The 20,384-nt window shown below is 40.2% G+C and overlaps 1 protein-coding gene across 4 annotated transcripts in view; it reads left to right on the top strand.

Annotated features, from left to right (window-relative positions):
• QRICH1 (glutamine rich 1) overlaps positions 1-20,384 on the top strand; it is a 52,353-nt gene that overhangs the window by 2,653 nt on the left and 29,316 nt on the right. For all 4 annotated transcript variants that reach the window (XM_041761813.1, XM_041761812.1, XM_041761815.1 and 1 more), the window contains one exon: positions 8,441-8,770. In XM_041761813.1, the coding sequence (XP_041617747.1) occupies positions 8,462-8,770 (309 nt within the window). In that variant the 5' untranslated portion in view covers positions 8,441-8,461. The remainder of the gene's footprint in view (positions 1-8,440; positions 8,771-20,384) is intronic.

Here is a 20,384-nt window from a genome sequence, read left to right as displayed (position 1 = left end):
TGAACCTTTGGTGTCACATTTGAGGCTAGAGCAAAATGGTAGAGCTGGTGGGCTGTGTCAGAAAGCTTTTTTTTTTTTTTTTTAAACCTATCTGTAAATTCAGGTGATCTGTATAAAATTTAATGAAAAATTATAAATTGAACCACAGTGTAACTGCCACCTCTTCAAGTAGAACAATGGCAGCATCCTAGCACCCTTCATAGGTCCCTTCCTGGTCATAGTTTCTCAACTACTAGTGCTAATTACCGTTCTGACTTCTGTGACAATCATGTTCCTTTTACTTTTGTCACCCTTGTATCCCTCAACAACATAGTTTTGTTTGCTTTTGAGTTTTATGTAAATAGAATTGTTCTGTATTTTATGTTTTCCTCTTTTAGGCATTGCTAAATTCACCCACGTAATGTGTTGTCATAGTTCATTCATTCCAGTTTCCTTATAGTGTTCAGTTATATGTTTATACTGTAATTTACTTTTGCCTTTTACTATTAATAGACACCTGGATTCCTTCCACTTTGGGACTATTATTAACAATGCTACTGTGAACATTTTTATAGGAGTATCTTTCTATATGTGTGTGTCATACACACCTAGGGATAGAATTGTTGGGTTATAAGGAATGAATAATGTCAGCTTTACTGGTTAATGCAAATGGTTGTGCCAATTTATAGTTCATCAGTCTTTGGCAGGAATGTGAATTTAAGTTCCTGATTGAAAGCGTGTTGCCCTAAAACAGAAACCATGGCAAAAATGCCCCTAAATCAGGAACTCCTCAGGTAAAGGCATGGGGCAGATGAATGGTCCGATGGGGTAATACCGGTCACAAACCCTGTATTGGGTTAGTATCTTTAAGAATAGACATGTATCCCAATTTGTTTTTGTTTTTTTTTTTTTTGAAATGACTGTGTTAATTAAGACAGATGTAACTGTAACTCCTTAAAGTAGAAATTGATTTATTTTTTAATGGAATGTATTCTTTAAACCAGACTTACAAAGCTATGAGCAGCCATTGGTAGAGTAGATGTGAACCATGAGAAGGGCCCAAGAACATGACTGGGTAAACAGGAAGAGGCAGGGCTCTGAGGTAGCTCAGAGTTTTCTTCTCTTAGTTCATCCTCATATTCAAGACCCAATTTGTGGAGCTCCATTGGGAGTGGGAAGAGGTATCAAAAATTTGGGGACAAGATAAGATGATTCTGGTGAGTACTTAAGTCTTGTCTTAGTACCTAAATAGAAAAAAGAAAGAAATTGACAAAGAGACCTATGAAAATGTAATAGATTGTTGCTTTGGAATAACTTGTTCCATCATACCCGCTTGTGTTCTAATGATAACATGATAAAAGTAAGGGCATCTGGGTGGCTCAGTTTGTTCAATGTCTGCCTTCGGCTCAGGCTCAGGTTAGGATCCCAGAACTTGAGCCCCACTTTGGGCTTCCTGCTCAGTGGGGAGTCTGCATCTCCCTCTCCCATTCCCACTCCTGCTCCCCCTGCTTGTGTGCATGCTCGTGCCATCTCTTTCTCTCTCTGTTAAATAAATAAAATCTTTAAAAAAATTTTTTTTAAGTAATAAAAATAATGATAACTATCATACACTCAGGGCCTAAATCTAGTCAGACACTCTGCTAAGCTCCAGTAGAAGGTACAGGGGAAATACTAGTGATTAATGGGTGAATGAATACAAGTGAAAATTTCCAGGTCTGTTGCTGTGGGGTAGGTCTGTTTATTGTTTTGCAAAGCAACTATGCTTAAAAGTATTCAGAAGCAAATGCTTGTTTACAGACTTCCCTACCCCCAAAAGCCCCAAAGCGTTTTTCCTCTCTTTCCTTTTTGACTCCCAGAAATTGGGAGTACTCTACTGTCCCTCCAGCTTCATGTTTTTTTGATGTAGAAAACATGAAGTATTTTCTGAAGTATTTTAATCAGTTTATTTACTGTTCCTCACCAAATCTTTGACTTGAAGCAAGTTAAGAATCTTTCTTCTTTGGGGGGTTGTAGAGAGTTTATCCATTTCTTTATTACCAGTGCTCAGCCTTCTGTTTCTTGTGAGCAGTATTTTGAAGAAGTTAACAGTCGTCATTATTATGCAAGCTGTGGTGCTTCATAATTTTATTTTTTAAAGATTTGTTTATTGGGGATCCCTGGGTGGCTCAGCGGTTTAGCACCTGCCTTGGCCGGCCCGGGGGCGTTTTCCTGGAGTCCGGGGATTGAGTCCCACATCAGGCTCCCTGCAGGGAGCCTGCTTCTCCCTCTGCCTGTGTCTCTGCTTCTCTCTCTCTCTCATGAGTAAATAAAATCTTGAAAAAAAATTATAAGAGACAGAGAGAGGGAGGCAGAGACACAGGCAGAGGGAGAAGCAGACTCCATGGAAGGGAGCCCGATGTGGGGGACTCATTTCGGATCCTAGGATCACGCCCTGAGCCAGAGGCAGATGCTCAACTGCTGAGCCACCGAGGCGTTCCATGGAGTTTCAGATTTTGAGGGAAAAATCATGTTATGATCAGCCAGAACTGTTTGTGTCTGTTATTTTTATTGTATAATCACTGTGTAAAAATGATTAATGTTTAATTATCTTTTTGATTTAATACAAATTGTGGAGAATACAAATTAAACAAGAAGAAATTTGAGTTCTCTGTGATTCTACTGCCAAGGCATAACTAGAGTTATTTTGTGTCTCTTTTCCCATTAGGTGTATAAACAATACTGGGATGTATAAATAAAATTGTATTGCTTCCCTTGTCATACGTAATTTAAATAAACTTTGTGTTGAGGGGACAAGAAATCTTCCAGATAGTTTTTTAAGCTACTGTATTATAGAAAAATCTGTAGAATGACACAGTAAATGCTTAGGGGCAGACTTTCTTCATATGAATTTGGTATATGATAACAGTGGCATTTCAAGTCTGGGCAAAGGAATTTCAATAATTCAATAAACAATACAGGGACAAGTTGTTTGCTTTTGGAAAAAATAAAATTAGACTTTGACCTCACGTTATGCAAAATAAATTTTAAATTGATCAAAGCATTATATTAGAAAATCACATTGTAAATTTAAAAATTATAAGTGATTAATGACCTGACCTTATGGTAGAGAAGGCTTTTTCTGAGCATAAAAACAAAAGAAGAAACTGTCATCACCACTATTGAGAATTTAATTTTTCTCAGTGGTTTTTTTTTTTTTTTTTTTTTTTTTTTTGTCACTGACTAGTCTAAAATATTGAAATATATTTCTGAAGCTTTCCCTCTACCCTCCACCCCCTTCTAAGCACCACTTTTGTGTCAGATCAAATGCTGACTTAGTGTACTTTCATTATTGGGATGTGTCAGTCTGTTGGATACTGCCAAGTGAGCAGGTTAAAAGGACAAGAAATGAAGCCATGTGTTTTTTAGTCTGTATAAATGGGCAGATTGGAATGTTCTTTTAAATTGGCCTTTTCAGTTAAACGTTTAAGTTCTCTAGGGGGCGCCTGGCTGGCTCAGTCAGTAGGGCATGCAACTCTTGATCTCTGAGTTGTTGAGTTTGAGCCTCACATTGGGTGTAGAGATTACTTAAAATCTTAAAAAAAAAAAAAAAAGATTTTTTGTAAGTTCTCCATTAATCCATTATTGGTTAATATTTTTGGCTTCCTCTGATTCATTGGTTCTCAAATGATTCTGTGGACTTGTACAGAGTCAGTGAAGAACCTCCTAGAGGCTTAGTGAAAGTAAAAAGCAATGAGAATTGGGAAGCAGTGGCTTCTGCTTGAAGCTCCACTGGCTCTAAGTTTGGAGCACCGCAGAGGGTTTTTATACTTTGTAGTCTAAACTGTTTAAAATACAAAAGGTGGGGATCCCTGGGTGGCGCAGCGGTTTGGCGCCTGCCTTTGGCCCAGGGCGCGATCCTGGGGACCTGGGATCCAGTCCCACATCGGGCTCCCGGTGCATGGAGCCTGCTTCTCCCTCTGCCTGTGTCTCTGCCTCTCTGTCTCTCTCTGTGTGACTATCATGAATAAATAAATAAAATCTTAAAAAAAAATTAAAAAAAAATAAAAAATAAAAAATAAAAAAAATAAAATACAAAAGGTGGTTTTATCGTATAATATTTCAGGTATTTTCATAAGGATACAGAAGAATAGAATGAGTACCTATTTATGAGCCTTTAGCAACATTTACTGAGTTTTATAGAATTTTTCCTAGTTCAAGCTGTTGGTGGTTTTTTTTTTTTTTTTTAATGAAATCTTAAAAGAATGAACTTTGAGACCTTATAGCAGATATATTTCTAAACTTCTATTTTATTCTTTCTTTTTTTAAATTAAATTAAATTCTTCTTCGCATAGAATCCACACCCAGTGTGGGGCCCAACGCCACGACTCATGACCCTGAGTTCCTGGCCTGAGCTGAGATCAAGAGTCAGACACTTAAGTGACTGAGCCACCCAGGTGCCCTTTATTCCATTCTTTTTGAGAGCTGAATATCCATGCATCTTATTTGTCCTTTTTGGAATAAGTTTATACTTGGACTAGAGTTTCTTATAGTGATTTATTTTAAGATACTATTCTAGAAATACAGATAGGATTTGCTTATATCCCGAGTTTAATTTGGTATGAAATGCTTTTTTCTAAAACTAAATGATTGATTAATTAGAAGCTATACTCCTGGGGTGTCTGGGTGGCTCAGCCAGTTAAGCATCTGCCTTTGCCTCAGGTTGTTGTCTCCAGGGTCCTGGGATCAAGCCCCATATCCGGCTCCCTGCTTATCCGGGAGCCTGCTTCTCCCTCTCCCTCTCCCTCTGCGTGTTGCACGCGCTCTTTCAAATAAATAAAATCTTTTTAAAAAAAGAAGAAGAAACTCTACTCCCTTTGCTAAATGCTTATCAAAAATGGAGGACACGGGAATTTAATTTCCTTCCCTTACGTAGTGGGAAGTCTAGAGATATTTGAACATTAATAAGTCTATAAATAGAGATTTAAAGCTATGAAAGTGGGCAGCCCGGGTGGCTCTGCGGTTTAGCGCTGCCTTCAGCCCAGGGCCTGATCCTGGAGACCTGGGATGGAGTCCCACGTCGGGCTCCCTGCATGGAGCCTGCTTCTCTCTCTACCTGTGTCTCTGCCTTTCTTTCTCTCTCTGTGTGTCTCTCATGAATAAATAAATAAAACCTTTAAAAATTTTTAAAAAATAAAGCTATGAAAGTGGTCATGGCAAAAATAACAATGTGATTGGCAGGGGTTGGTGAGAGGAGGAGGATGTTTAAATGACCTAAACTTACCTTTCCTGAAGGACAGGTCAGTATTTAAAATTGGTAGATCAAGAAAGCATACTTACCTGGTTTTTGTGGTGGTGGTGTTTTTAATGTTTCTATACTAGTTGAATATTTCTTCTTAGAAAACAGATGTTACTTTTACTGCCCTCCCCTCCCCCCAAAAAACCCAAAGAAACCCAGAAAACCTGGTATAATTCTACTCTGAATACTGAAGAAAATTTGTTGCTAGGAGGAGAAGTTGGTGCTTTTTTCCTTTATATTTAATATCAGGCTTCAGATGAGGTTTAAGCCTCCTGATTACCAAAACGTGAAAGAATGAAGGTAAATAAGTCATAGGAAGATTCAGGGCTTGCCTTTACCAAACAATGTTTGTTTGAAGGTTTTCCAATTCTATGAGCTTAATTTGCATTTTTTTTTGTATTTGTGTGTGTTTGTACTTATTTTCTCCCACATTTGAGACAAAAAAAAGGTTTTGCTGCATCGTTCTCTATACTTTTAAAAAAATTGCTGTGACACAGTAGCTATGATTCCAGTACAGACAGTCTCAGACTTCAAGCAGTCTCTCGGAATTTTGTGAGAATACAACTAATTGTTGAAGAAAATAAATCTGGGGAAATGTAAATTTTAGTTGACCACTGTTGTTCTTTTGTAATGGAGGTGGAAAACGGAAATATGTAGCAGCATGGTAGAGAACCAGTTAATTGCTGTTCATATATCTCTTCTTTGTTCCTTTTTGAGTAGAAGGGTAGGTGTGATTAAGTATTTAGAGTCACATGTTGTGAATTTTGTAATGTTGTTGGATCTGTTTTATGAGAGCTCCCTTCTTCAGAAGGAAATTCCAGTCATGATGCTCTTATCAGAGGAGAGATTTGACACATTCATGTCAGTGTGGTGAGTGACTGTGGGTCACCTACACTGGAATGTCCTTCTCTGAATAGGTAACAAAAGGATAAGGTGCTTGGCCTGGGTTGTGGTCTTTCTCATTTGTGTCTTGGACATCATTGAGAGCTTAATTTCAGAGTCTTATAGCAGACCTCCTAATATTCAGCTCTGAGAGAAGATATCTGGAAAGCCCTTGCAGCAGAGAGAAGGGAGAACTGAGTAAGGGAGATGGTCAGAAGAGAAGTGAGAAAGGGACGAACGAGTTACATTTCAGATTAGAGGTTGTCAGCAAAGGCTTTAACCTTGCACTCACCTGACCTGCACTTGCTGTTCTCTATACTTTATTGTGCTTGGGGTTTCCTGAGAAGTAGAGGCTCTCTTGAGAGTAGTGGCCTAGGATTTGATTTTAGATAGTATAAGGTGTATGTGTTGTTCTTCATGAAGAAATATATTTACAATATACTATATGCATCATTGTAAGAGATTTACTGTTGAGTCTATTCTGTTTGAAAGTACCCAAGTATAATTTGCATACTATATTTACAGTGACCCACAGAAATGTTACCAGTGTTAGTAACTTAATAACAATAAGGATCATATGTTTCTTTGGTCTCAACACTTGTCCTGGATGTATAGGTTCTTTTCCCAAGATATATACTAACCACTTAGCAAGAAAAAGCGTAACTGCTATGATTATAATTTATAGATGTTACAGGGACAAAGAGCCATAATCTTTTTTTTTTTTTTAAGATTTTATTTATTCATGAGAGACACAGAGAGAGAGAGAGAGAGAGAAAGGCAGAGATACAGGCAGAGGGAGAAGCAGGCTCTATTCAGGGAGCCGATGCCGGACTCGATCCTGGGATTCTGGGATCATGCCCTGGGCTGAAGGCAGACACTCAACTGCTGAGCCACCCAGGTGTCCCTGAGCCATAATCCTTATTTACATTCAATTAGAAATGCAGCATAGATACACATACATGTATGTGCCTACCACATGTGTCAGCCATTCAGAGATAATCGGGATACAGTCTTGTCTGCCAGGATTTTAAAGTCAGGTGGGAGAGCGGAGATGATTAGTCATATCTCTTTTATCTGAACATAAGGTAAAACATCTGGGCAGTGAAAGAGTGACTGGCATTTCTAGTCTTGATGCCCTTCTAGCCTTTCCTTGATGGCTCAAGGAAACCACTTTTCCATTTATGGTTGACAGAGGAGTCCTTTTTGGCAAAAAGGTTCCCTTGGTTTGTGTGACTCTCATATCCTGCTGCTGCTTTTGTTCTGGAGATGGTTCTGATCCAGAGAGGAGGGAATGGTATGAAAGCAGCAGTGGCTGGACATTCAGCAGTCTATAGGTAGATTGCACAGTTGTCTCTCAGGTAATTGAGAATTACTATCTACCCCTGCAGATTCATTCTTAGGGGAAATACTCTAATGAAAAATGTGCACAATTTATTTTGAATTTTAGTAGTGACCTAGTTATTTAAAGCACTGTTCAGCTTCCTCCAACTAATTTTAATATTAGTAGTTACATAGTGCTATCTTTGTCAGGTATTTTTTAAAGTACTTTACTTTAGTAAAATTTAGTTTAATTTTATGTCAATTATGCTTGATAAATACTATTTTGTCCCCATTTTATACACAAGAAAACTAAGGTTAACTAACTGGTCCAGGGTTTCAGAGCTAAGGAGAGATCAAACTGGGATTTGAATCCAGGCGGGCTAGTTCTAAAATCCATGCTTTGATCAGGAAGCTGTGCTACAAAAGAACGTGAGCAGTATATGGTAAATGGATTATTGGTGTTTCTGTTGGGAGATGAAGTATAATATATATTCTCTTTTTCGAGGGTCTTGCTCTACAGCTAGATGGCATATATGTTCTTCACTCTAGGACGTAGTTGGCAGCAGAAACTGAATACGCCAGAAGAATCCTTGCTCCTAGCTTCCTTGGTAGTCCTCTCTGTGATGGTCACAAAGTAGTTTTGCATGTGACTTGTATTGTCCAGTGCTTGGCTCCAAGAAGATAGCATTGGCCTAGTGCTGGGTGGAGAGTGTGTTTTCAGTCTGTTTAATCCAGTACTGTGACGCATGCCTTTGTTTTTTGTTTTCAGTGTGATAGTTTGATTTAAGAAATGTTAATAGAAACATTTTAAGACACTGTTAACTAAAAAAAAAAAAAAGTATAGTAAGTAACTTTATTTTAGATTCTAGATGTACACAGTTCTCCTGAATATACCACTCTGATGCAAGAATGATTACTTTTTGCATTTCAAAATATGAAAACAATAGCATAATTTTGACTTCTGGTCATTTATTTTATTTCTAGGAACCCTAAGGACTCTGCAATATGAATAATTCTCTGGAGAACACCATTTCCTTTGAAGAGTACATCCGAGTGAAGGCTCGGTCTGTCCCGCAACACAGGATGAAGGAATTTCTGGACTCACTAGCCTCAAAGGGGCCAGAAGCCCTTCAGGAGTTCCAGCAGACAGCTACCACTACCATGGTGTACCAACAGGGTGGGAACTGCATATACACAGATAGCACCGAAGTGGCTGGTTCTTTGCTTGAACTTGCCTGTCCAGTCACCACCAGTGTTCAGCCACAAACCCAACAAGAACAGCAGATTCAGGTTCAACAGCCACAGCAGGTTCAGGTAAAAAGGAAATGTTGAGGCGCATCCTGTTTAATAGGTTTTATTTGCCATCAGGGTTTTGGTTAGTAGGAACATCACATCTTATATACAAATGTCCAAGGTTATTTTCACTAAGGGGAGTATTCTGTTTTTTAAAAACATTTTATTTAACACAAAGCCTTTCACACTACAGACTAAAAATGTTTGCAACCACCAGAAAATAAAAAGACTACAGATACTTGCCATTTGATTTGGAGAATTAAACAATACAGGAATTAGAGGTCTTCTGGGACTGGATTTGGATGTGACACAACTGTGAAGGTCCCCTTTTATCTATATCACCCTGAACAGATCAAGAGCAAAGGAGGGGCTCATCTTAGCTCATTACTTAAAGCATGGCATTTGGAACTTATTTTAAAATATATATGATACATTTTAGTGATCTTCATTTAGTTCTATGGTTCCATGACTTAGGTCACTTGTAGATTTCTAGGTTTGCATTTACTATTTGTGATCCTCAGGAAATAATGCTAATTGATAATGAGCTTTCTCAAAGAGGAGAAACTAATACATTGACTGGGGAAGTAAAAGTGCCTCATGTGAAACTAACAGTATGCTCCATTTACAAATACTGCTTTCTTGCTCCTTGCCCTCAATGCTTTCTCCACCAAGAGAATTGGAAAGGGTAGAACCTGACAGAGGGGCAGGAACTATGGAGAGGTATGTCAGGTGAGATAGAAAGACTGTGGCCTCTTTGCTCCTTAGGAATGCAGGTAGTTATATTGGAAGGACACGGCCTCTGGAGTTGCATTCCTGGGTTTAAATCTGGATTAACCTCCTATTTGTTGACATGATTTCAATCTTTTTAGCTCTAGATTTTTCATCTGTTGAATAGGGATAATAACTATTTAGTGAGACTGAGCCAGATAATAGATAAGAAAACATCTGGCACTTGGAGGAACACAGTCTTTGTTATTTCCATTCGTTGTAAGGAAGGAGGGGTACAGGAAAGGTAGATAAGAGAAGGCTGACTTTTTGGTTTGAGAAATTATTCTGCTGTTATACAGCTTGGACTTCGTTTTTTATAAGATTAAAATGGCTTAGGATCAGGGCATCTGACTGGATAAATCCTTTGACCATGTGACTCTTGATCTTGGTCGTGAGTTCAGACCCCATGTGGGTATAGAGCTCACTTTAAAAAAAATAGGGAAAGGGGCGCCTGGGTGGCTCAGCGGTTGAGCGTCTGCCTTCAGCTCAGGTTGTGATCCCGGGGTACCGGGATGGAGTCTCCTATCAGGCTCCCTTGATGGAGCCTGCTTCTCCCTCTGCCTGTGTCTCTGCCTCTCTCTTTCCGTGTGTCTCATGAATAAATAAATCTCTAAAAAAACAAAAACAAACTAGAGAACCAAGTGGTTTGGGATTTGAGTCTAAAGTGTTGAGACTTTATGTTTAGGATGGCTGGTTGAGGTCACCTATTAACATATTCTTTCCCCAAAAGCTCTATAAATAAAAGAAGAAATGTGAACATAATAATAAATCCATGAAATAGGAATACTGAGCGTAGAGCCTGCTTAAGATTCTCTTTCTCTCCCTCTGCCACTCCCACCACTTGTGCTCCCTCTCTCTCACTTAAAACAAAAAAAAAAAACAAACTCATAAGGCAAATATATTTTCATTAATAACTGGCTTAAGCCAGATGGGATTTAATTTTTCTAAAAGTTAGCTTTGTAGATTTAACTTAAATATTGATACTGATGTTACATGAAAATTGACATTGTTAATCTAAAGCTACCAAAATCATAAGCCAGACATAATTAATAAAAATGTGACTGAAGATACAACTTTTTTTGTTTGTTTGTTTATTTATGAGAGATGCAGAGAGAATCAGAGACATAGGCAGAGGGAGAAGCAGGCTCCTTGTAGGGAGCCTAATGCGGGACTCCATTCCAGGACCTCCAGATCCCGAGCTGAGCTAAAGGGCAGATGCTCAACCACTGAACCACCTGGATTTCCTGAAGATACAACTTTATATAAGACTTTGAAGAACGTTTTTTTTTTTTTTTTTTTTTCTGAGTAACATTAGAATCAAATATTGCCTTGTAGTTACAAAATTATTTTACAGGGGCACCTGGGTGGTTCAGTTGGTCAAGTATCCAACTCTTGATCTCAGCTCAGGTCTTGATCTCAGGGTTGTGAGTTCAAGCCCAGCTTGAAAGCCCAGCTCCATGCCCACTTAAAAAAACACCCAAATTATACACACATGTTGATTTCTTGATCTCTTTCATAGGTCTACCTATACTGTTTAAAAGCATAATTTTTGAAATTAAAGATAGCACATAAAAAAAAAGATAGCACATGAGGCATAGAGAGGTTGTCTTTTTTTTTTTTTTTTTTTTTTTAAGATTTTAATTACTCATGCGACACAGAGACAGAGAGGCAGAGACAGGCAGAGGGAGAAGCAGCCTCCATGCAGGGAGCCCAATGTGGGGACTCCATCCCTGGTCTCCAGGATCATGCCCTGGACTGAAGGTGGCGCTAAACTGCTGAGCCACCTGGGCTGCCCGAGAGGTGAAGCCTTGTACCAGTACCTGCTGTTTGTACCCAAGCTGTTATAACTGGAGTCTGTGCTTCTAAATAGTGTTTCTAATATGCCAAGAAGTCTTAGAAAGTAGGAAAAAATGATAGTAACAAAATGAACAGAGGGGTGGCGCTAATAACCTTATCAGAAGATGTTTCATACTACTGGTGATTATGGAAGTATAAATTTTATTTTTATTTATTTTTTAAAGATTTTATTTATTCATGAGAGACACACTGAGAGAGAGAGAGGGGCAGAGACACAGGCAGAGGGAGGAGCAGGCCCCATGCAGGGAGCCTGACGTGGGACTCAATTCTGGGTCTCCAGGATCACACCTTGGGCTGCAGGCGTCTCTAAACCGCTGTGCCACTGGGGCTGCCCTGGAACTATAAATTTAAAAGTGAAATATATTTCATTTATTAGGAAAACATTTATAAAGATTTCACCCAGGACAGCAAGGGTATGGAGAGGATAAATTAGTGTAACTTCTTTAAAGTGATTTTGGCAATACTTGTGAGATGTGTAAATGTGCATACCTTTGGCCTTGCATTTGTGTTCGCAGATATATTTGTATACAAGGATATTCACTGCTGCACTGATTATAGAAGTAACTAGAAACAAGTCAATAAGGGAAATGGCAAATAATGATACAATTTTAGTATACATTCCTCTGTAGCCAGAAGAATGAGGTAGGTCTGTGCATATTGACAGGGTAGGATGTTTAACAGATTGTCAAGTGTCAAAACTAATTTAGTATTGCTGATTTTTTTTTTTAAAGATTTTATTTATTTATTCATGATAGACATGGGGGCGGGGGGTAGAGACACAGAGGGAGAAGCAGGCTCCATGCCGGGAGCCTGTTGTGGGACTCAATCCCAGGACTCCAGGATCACACCCTGGGCCAAAGGCAGGCGCTGAACTGCTAAGCCACCCAGGAATCCCCAGTATTGCTGATTTTTAACATGTAGAATGTAGTGGTCCTTGAATAAGAGTGAAGTTTAAAACAGTAATTGGGCTTGGGAATAGGGTGCTAAGGAGACAGATTTCCAGTTTTTATTTACTTATGTATTTGTTTTTAAGTAGGCTCCATGCTGGGCTTGAATTTTTAAGTAAACATGAGGGAATGCCTAGATGGCTTAGTTGGTTGAGTGACTGATTCTTATTAGTTTCTGCTCAGGGACTCAGGTCATGGTCTCAGGTTTGTGGGATTGAGCCCTGCATCTGGCTTCTCGCTCAGTGGGGAGTCCACTTCTGACCTACTCACCCAGCCCCTCTTCCTGCTTGCATGTGTATGTTCTCTCTCTCAAATCTTTTTTTTTAATTTATAGAAATATCTACTTTTAAAATTTTATTTATTTTTATTTTTATTTTTTTTAGATTTTATTCATTTAATCATGAGAGACACAGAGAGAGAGAGAGGGGCAGAGACACAGGCAGAAGGAGAAACAGGCTCCACGCAAAGAGCCCAATGTGGTACTCAAACCTGGGAATCTGGGATCATGCCCTGAGCCAAAGGCAGGTGCTCACCCACTGAGCCACCCAGGCGTCCCATAATGAAATCTTGAAGATGGGGCAGCCCCGGTGGCTCAGTGGTTTGGCGCCTCCTGCAGCCCAGGGCGTGATCCTGGAGACCCAGGATCGAATCCTACGTTGGGCTCCCTACATGGGGCCTGCTTCTCCCTCTGCCTGTGTCTCTGCCTCTCTCTCTCTCTCTCTCTCTCTCTGTCTCTCATGAATAAATAAATAAAATATTTTAAAAAAAAGAAAAAGAAATCTTGAAGAAAAACTAATTTTGTATTTAAAGAGAAGTCCTGGGGCACCTGGGTGGCTCAGTCGATTAATTGCCTTCAGCTCAGTTCATGGTCTCAGGGTGCTAGGATCAAGCCCCACGTTCAGCTCCCTGCTTAGCAGAGACTCTTCTCCCTATGCCTCTTTCCCCTTTTGTGCTGTCTCTCATTCACTCATTCTCTCTCTCTAATAAACAAATAAAATCATAAAAAAACAAAAAAAACAAAAAGTGGGGAATATTTTGCTTTGAACTTACAGGTATAAGGCAAGGATTCTTAACCGTTTTTCCTTATCCCATTTTTTTTTTCTTTTAAGATTTTGTATATTCATGAAAGACAGAGGCAGAGACATAGGCAGAGGGAGGAGCAGGCTTCATGCAGGGAGCCCAATGTGGGATTTGATTGACTCCCAGGATCATGCCCTGAGCCAAAGGCAAACACTCAACCGCTGAGCCACCCAGGCCTGCCCCTATATCAGACATCTTAAGCCTCTTTATGTATAAACCCCTTTACTCTAGGCTTGGGTATAGCAATGAACAAGACAGAAATATATATTATAATACAGACCTTGTGGAGCATACATTATAGCTGGAAGGAGATTGATGGTACATAAGATAAGAAAAATCTTGTTATATAGTGATGAATAGAGAGGAGTGAGACAAAGCAGCTGGAGGGACTAGGATAAGCTCCAGTGTGCTCTTAACATTGAGTTAAGATCACAGAGTGTTGGCAGATGAACCTTAGTGGTTATCTGAGGAAAGAACATTCCAAATCAGAAAGCTCTAAGATGGGAGTCTGCTTATTTAAAAAATATTTAAAAGGCTGGGGTGCCTGGGTGGCTCAGTTAGTTAAGCGTCCGAATCTTCATTTCAGCTCATGTCTTGATCTTGGGGTCATGAGTTGAAGCCCCATGACTCTTGAACAATGTGGAGTTAGGGAAATTTTCAACTCCTTGCACAGTTGAAAATCTCTGTGTAATTTTTGGCTCCCCCTGAACTTAAATAGCCTACTGTTGACTGGAAGCCTTCCCAATGACATTAGCAGTCAGTTAACACATATTTTGTATATAAATCTATTATATACTGTATTTTTATAGGCAGAGAAAAGAAAATGTGAAGAAAATCATAAAATACGTTTTCTTTTTTTAAAGATTTTATTTATTTGAGAGAGAGAGAGTGCATGCACATGTGAGGGTGGGGGAGCAAAGGCAGAGAATCTCAAGCGGACTCCACAGAGCGCGATGTGGGGCAGGGCTCAATGTTAGGACCCATGAGATCATGACCTAAGTTAGACACTGAACCAACTGAGCCACCTAGGCATCCCAAGAAAGTACATTTTTAGTATTACACCGCATTTATCGAAAAATAACCTGTGTTTAAGTGGACCCATGCAGTTCAAACCAAAGTTGTTCAGGGTCTGCTGTATTATGTCTCAGCCTAACCCATTTGATAAGAATAAAAAATTGTGTCTATATTTTTGTTATTTAAAATTTCAAAATAATATACTATCTTGGGAACCTAGGCTGTTTTCTAGATTCCTTTTTTTTTTTTTTCTTTTTTAAATTGTGGCAAAATTAGATTATTTTTTGAAAACCATCTGTTATCACCAGAGTTTCCTTTGTTCCCTGACCTCCTGACTTCCTCATCTGTCCACCCTAGAAGCAGCACATACATTGCTGGATTTGACAAAGTAATTACATCCTTAGAACATTTTTTTTTTTTAAGATTTTATTTATTTATTCGTGACAGACACAGAGAGGGGCAGAGACAGGCAGAGGGAGAAGCAGGCTCCACACAGGGAGCCCGACATGGGACTCAATCCTGGGTCTCCAGGATCACAACCCGGGCCGAAGGCGGCGCTAAACTGCTGGGCCACCAGTGCTGCCCCTTAGAACAATTTTAATGAGTCTGTGGGAGACAAAGGTATATGTTAAAGGTTAATCACAAGAGTAACTATCTGAATAAGTCTTAACTGTGTTCCTTTACTCTCTACTGCTAAAACAGTCACACTTCAGGCCACCAAATGTGTGGGTTTTTTTCAATCGACCAATTCTCTGACAACAGCTTGCTGTCCTACAATTCAGTTGACACTGTCTACTTGGAGTTGGTGTCAGGTCCCACAAAGTAAGGAATCAGTCCTACAAGATTGCCCCCCAGCTCATATACCAATCATAAGTCCCAGGATGTCACCTGTATTTCTGGTTGACCAGCTGTCAATTGGGATTCTCACTACCCCTCCTCAGGTTTTTCATAATTTGTTAGAACAACTCACAGAACTCAAGGAAACACAATTACTGATATATTGTATAATAATACAGAAAATACAAATGAACAGCCAGATAGAGACATACAGGAGCCTCTGTCCTTATGGAGTTGGGGTCCACCACCTTCCTGGCATGTGAATGTGTTCACCAATCCAGCAGTTTCTTAAACCCCATACTTCTGGGATTTTTTTTTTTTTTTTTTTAATATATATGATAGTCACACACACACAGAGAGAGAGAGAGAGAGAGGGAGGCAGAGACACAGGCAGAGGGAGAAGCAGGCTCCATGCACCAGGAGCCCAACGTAGAATTCGATCCCACGTCTCCAGGATCATGCCCTGGGCCAAAGGCAGGCGCTAAACCGCTGCGCCACCCAGGGATCCCCTACTTCTGGGATTTTTATGGAGGCTACATCATATAGGTATAATTCTTTAGTAACTCAGTCTCTATCTAGCCTCTCTTTCTTCTACAGAGAATGAAGTGTGAGGCTTAAAGTACCAAGCTTCTTTTTTTTTTTTTAAGATATTATTTATTTATGAGAGACACAGAGACAGAGATCCAGGAAGAGAGAGAAACAAGCTCCCTATAAGGAGCCTTATTCGTGACTCGATCCCAGGACCCTAGGATCACAACCTGAGCCAAAGGCAGATGCTCAGCCACTGAGCCACCCAGGCACCCTGAGTACCAAGCTTCTAAACATGGCTTGGTCTTTCTGGTGACTAGCCTCCATCCATTAGCCCACCAAGAGTTGCCTCATTAGAACACAAGATGCATATAGCACGTTTATTATCATGAAATCACAAAGGTTTTAGAGCTCTGGCCAGGAACCAGAGAGAACAAAATACATACTTTTAATTATATCATAGTATCATACAGCTAGGTAAGATAAGGAGCCACCTTTTTATTTTTGTTTTTATTTTTATTTTTATTCATGAGACGCAGAGACACAGGCAGAGGGAGAAGCAGGCTCCACGCAGGGAGCCCAATGTGGGACTCGACCCTGGGGAACCCAGGGATCCCCAAGGAGCCACCTTCTGAAGGCAAAAACAGGAGCTGCCATGTAAATGCCTTGACAGTGTGTACAATACTAGGAAAGGCCCAAGTTTTCTGTTCCTGGTAAATCAACCTGAGCCAGGTGAAGGGGATTCATTTGGAACTTCCCTTTCAAGAGGCCTCTTGAGTTGGATGTTTCCTAAAGTAGCCACATAGAGTTGAATACATGTGCCAGAGAGAACGCCTTCTCATGGCGAATCCCAGGGGTCAGGTTTCACTCATAAAATTTTAGCCCCCCCAAAATTACTTGTTTCTTCTCTGCCCTTCTACAGGGTGGGAACTGAGGCTTCACACAAGGCTGGGTTGGTCGATCTGACCTCACTAAGTGAAGTCTACTTTGGGGAAGGGGATCTCATCACTTGCTTCTTTTGGTGTTCGAAGTGAATATCTCAAGGCTTCAGTGGCTCAAAGTGCAACTCTTCCTTGTTTGTCATTTCAACTTTTGTCCCTCTTTCTCTTTTTCTTCTTGCTGATCTCCATGCTGGATGGTCCCTAATTCCCCATCATAGTGTGGAATTACTGAGAGTGAGGAAAGAGTTAATCAAGAGCCAGACATGGCTCTGAGACAAACAGGAGTTTGGTCTGCCGCTGCAGTTTTATACATATCATCTTAGGCAAGTGATTTAACCACAGAGTTCATTTCCTTATCTATGTCATGAAAATTAAAGACTTTATGTTGTAGTTACTTTAAGGATTATGTAAAATATTGAGTCTTAAACACTTTGCCTGGCACATAGTAATCCTTAAATAAATAAATAATAGCAGCTGTTGTTTTCTTATGATTATTAGTGCCTTTTCTACGTAGGGTTCCAATGGCTATACTTTTTTTTTTCTTTTTAAGATTTTATCTATCTATCATATATCTATCTATCTATCTATCTGTCTATCTATCTATCTATCTATCTATCTATCAGAGAGAGAGAGGGGCGGAGACCTAGGCAGAGAGAAAAGCAGGCCCCACGCAAGGAGCCCAGTGTGGGACTCGATCCTGGACCCTGGGATCACGCCCTGTGCCAAAAGCAGGTGCTCAACTGCTGAGCCACCCAGGCGTCCCTCCAGTTGCTTTTCAAATATTTGAAAAGTATCCAAAGATTTATAAACAAGTATTCCCACACGGTTGGTAATTTGCCACTTTATTCTTTCTTTTTTTAAGATTTTATTTATTCATGAGAGAGACAGAGAGGCGGAGACATAGACAGAGGGAGAAGCAGGCTCCTTATAGGGAGCCCGATGTGGGACTCAATCCGTGGACCCAGGATCACGCCACGCCCTGAGCAGAAAGTAGACGCTCAATCACTGAGCCATGCAGGCATCCCTTTTCTTTTTTTCTTTTTGTAAGTAGGCTCCACGCCTAGCGTGGAACCCAAGGCAAAGCTTGAACCCAAGACCCTGAGATCAAGAGTCAGATGCTTAACCAACTGAGCTACCCAGGTGCTCCATCTTTTTTTTTTTTTCTTTTAATACATAAACTGTTAACAGATGCAGTTCAGATCTCTAATACTCCTGAACGTCAGCCAGTCTCAGGGTAAATACTATTTTGAAGTTTTCAGCTTGGTGTGATATTTTCTGTATTTGGGTATTGGTTTTTACTTGCAAATATCAAACATTTCCCCTCAATTCCTTGGTTTATTCAGGTGAAATGACTAACAATAGCAGTTAGTTCAAGGAATTTGTGGGAGGGCCAGAGAATGGGTCTTAGAGACTGTGTAGCCAGGAACAGGACTCCGGTCACATTGCTGGCTTGCTCTGGCAAGGACTTGCTGCTGCACCCTTGGGCACAGGTCCTTGCTCTCCTAAAGTCTTGTTGGGATCTATGCCATCCTGCTCCATTTCTGCCACATTCCTCCACTCTCACCAGAAAATGGAGATTGTGGTTCCTGCTGCCTCATGTTGCTCCCATCTGAGTCCAAATTTCATGTACTGTGTGTCTAATTTGGGAAGCTTTGGTCACATGCCCTCATTCTAGCAGCAGGAGGGGTTCAGAGACTGATTCTGGCTTCTGCCTTGGAGAGGCAGCATTCATGTTATGATGTATTCTGCAAACACGGGTTTGCAGCCAAAAATGGGACTGCAGTCAGCTACTCTCCCTGGCACATGTGGGCTGATTGGGATCTTGATCATCACTTTGGATTGGTGAACCATTTATTGCTGCTTTTTCTGGCCCTTCATGTCCAGCCTTTTACTCACATTTAAATTTCTTCCCTGACCATATTTTTAAGTTCATTTGTATAACAATTTGGTAAAGTTTAATACTTGAATAAAGACTTTTACCATTTTCACTTACTTAAAGAGTGAAATTCTACCAAAGTCCCTAAAGTTTTGCTAGGCTAGTTGTTAAATGTTGCAGATAGGTTCCTCAACTAGTGTGGTCTTCCACCATACTGAGCACTGTCCTCAGCTGTCCCTCACAGACTCAAAACATGTAATGGAATGTGAGCCACATACGTTATCATAAGTTTTCTAGTATTCCCTTTTTTAAAGCGGATAAAAGAAAAGTGCAATTCATTTTTAAAAATCACGCTTAGTCACAATATAATACTGCTTTTTTTTTTTAAGATTTTATTTAGTTTTTTCATGAGAGACACACAGAAGCAGAGACACAGGCAGAGGGAGAAGCAGGCTCCTTGCAGGGAGCCTGATGTGGGACTTGATCCCAGGTCGGGATCATGACCCAAGCTGAAGGTAGACGCTCAACCGCTGAGCCACCCAGGTGTCCCGGGATTTACTCTCCTAACAACTTTTCTCTAAACCATACAGCAGTATTCACTACAGTCATCCTATTGTGCTATTGTACATTATATCCCTAGCATTTGTATATCTTGTAACTCAGAGTTTGTACCTTTTGACCAGATTCATCCAGTTCTTCCACCTCTCTGCACCCACTGCTTTTAGTAATCACAAATCAACTCTTTTTATATGAGTTCTGTTTTTTAGATTCCACATATATATGAGATCATTAGTATTTGTCTTTCTCTTTCTGACGTACTTCACTTAGCATAAAGCCTTCAGTGTCCATCTGTGTTCCACAGATCTCAAAATTTCTTCCTTTTTGTGACTGAATAATACATTTTAAAAATATATTTCATAATTTCTTCACCCATTCATTGATAGACACTTCAACCATTTTCATGTCTTATTATAAATAATGCTTTGAACATGGGAGTGTAGATATCTCTTTGACATGTTTTTATTTCCAGAGAATTTATTTATTTATTTATTTATTTATTTATTTATTTATTTAATTTATGATAGTCACAGAGAGAGAGAGAGAGAGAGGCAGAGACACAGGCGGAGGAAGAGGCAGGCTCCATGCACCGGGAGCCTGATGTGGGATTTGATCCCGGGTCTCCAGAATCGCGCCCTGGGCCAAAGGCAGGCACCAAACCGCTGCGCCACCCAGGGATCCCCAGAGAATTTATTTATTTGTTTATTTATTTGAGAGAGAATGTGTAAGAGAGAGAGAGAGAGAGAGTGCGCGCGCGCGCCCTGAGTTGGGGGAGGGGCAGAGAGAGAAAAGTAGGCTCCCTGCTCCCAGGACCCTGGGATCAACCAGAGCTGGCAGAACCAGCTCAGAATTGAAATCTAATTGCAGTGTGGTACCTGTATAGAAAAGGTAGAAAGCAGTCTTTCCAGGTTGAAATATAAAATCAGAATGCTGGGATCCCTGGGTGGCGCAGCGGTCTGGCGCCTGCCTTTGGCCCAGGGCGCGATCCTGGAGACCCGGGATCGAATCCCACATCAGGCTCCCGGTGCATGGAGCCTGCTTCTTCCTCCGCCTGTGTCTCTGCCTCTCTCTCTCTCTCTCTCTCTCTCTGTGTGTGACTATCATAAATAAAAATAAATAAATAAATAAATAAATAAAATAAAATCAGAATGCTTAAGAAGAAAGTAGTGCTGTACTGTAACATGTTCAAGAGCCCAGAAATATGGTTATTTTAATTTCTCATCAACAGG

This window comes from Vulpes lagopus, chromosome 7 (genome assembly GCF_018345385.1).
Source record: "Vulpes lagopus strain Blue_001 chromosome 7, ASM1834538v1, whole genome shotgun sequence".
Classification (NCBI taxonomy): Eukaryota; Metazoa; Chordata; class Mammalia; order Carnivora; family Canidae; genus Vulpes; species Vulpes lagopus.
This window is presented reverse-complemented; position numbering and strand designations above follow the sequence as displayed.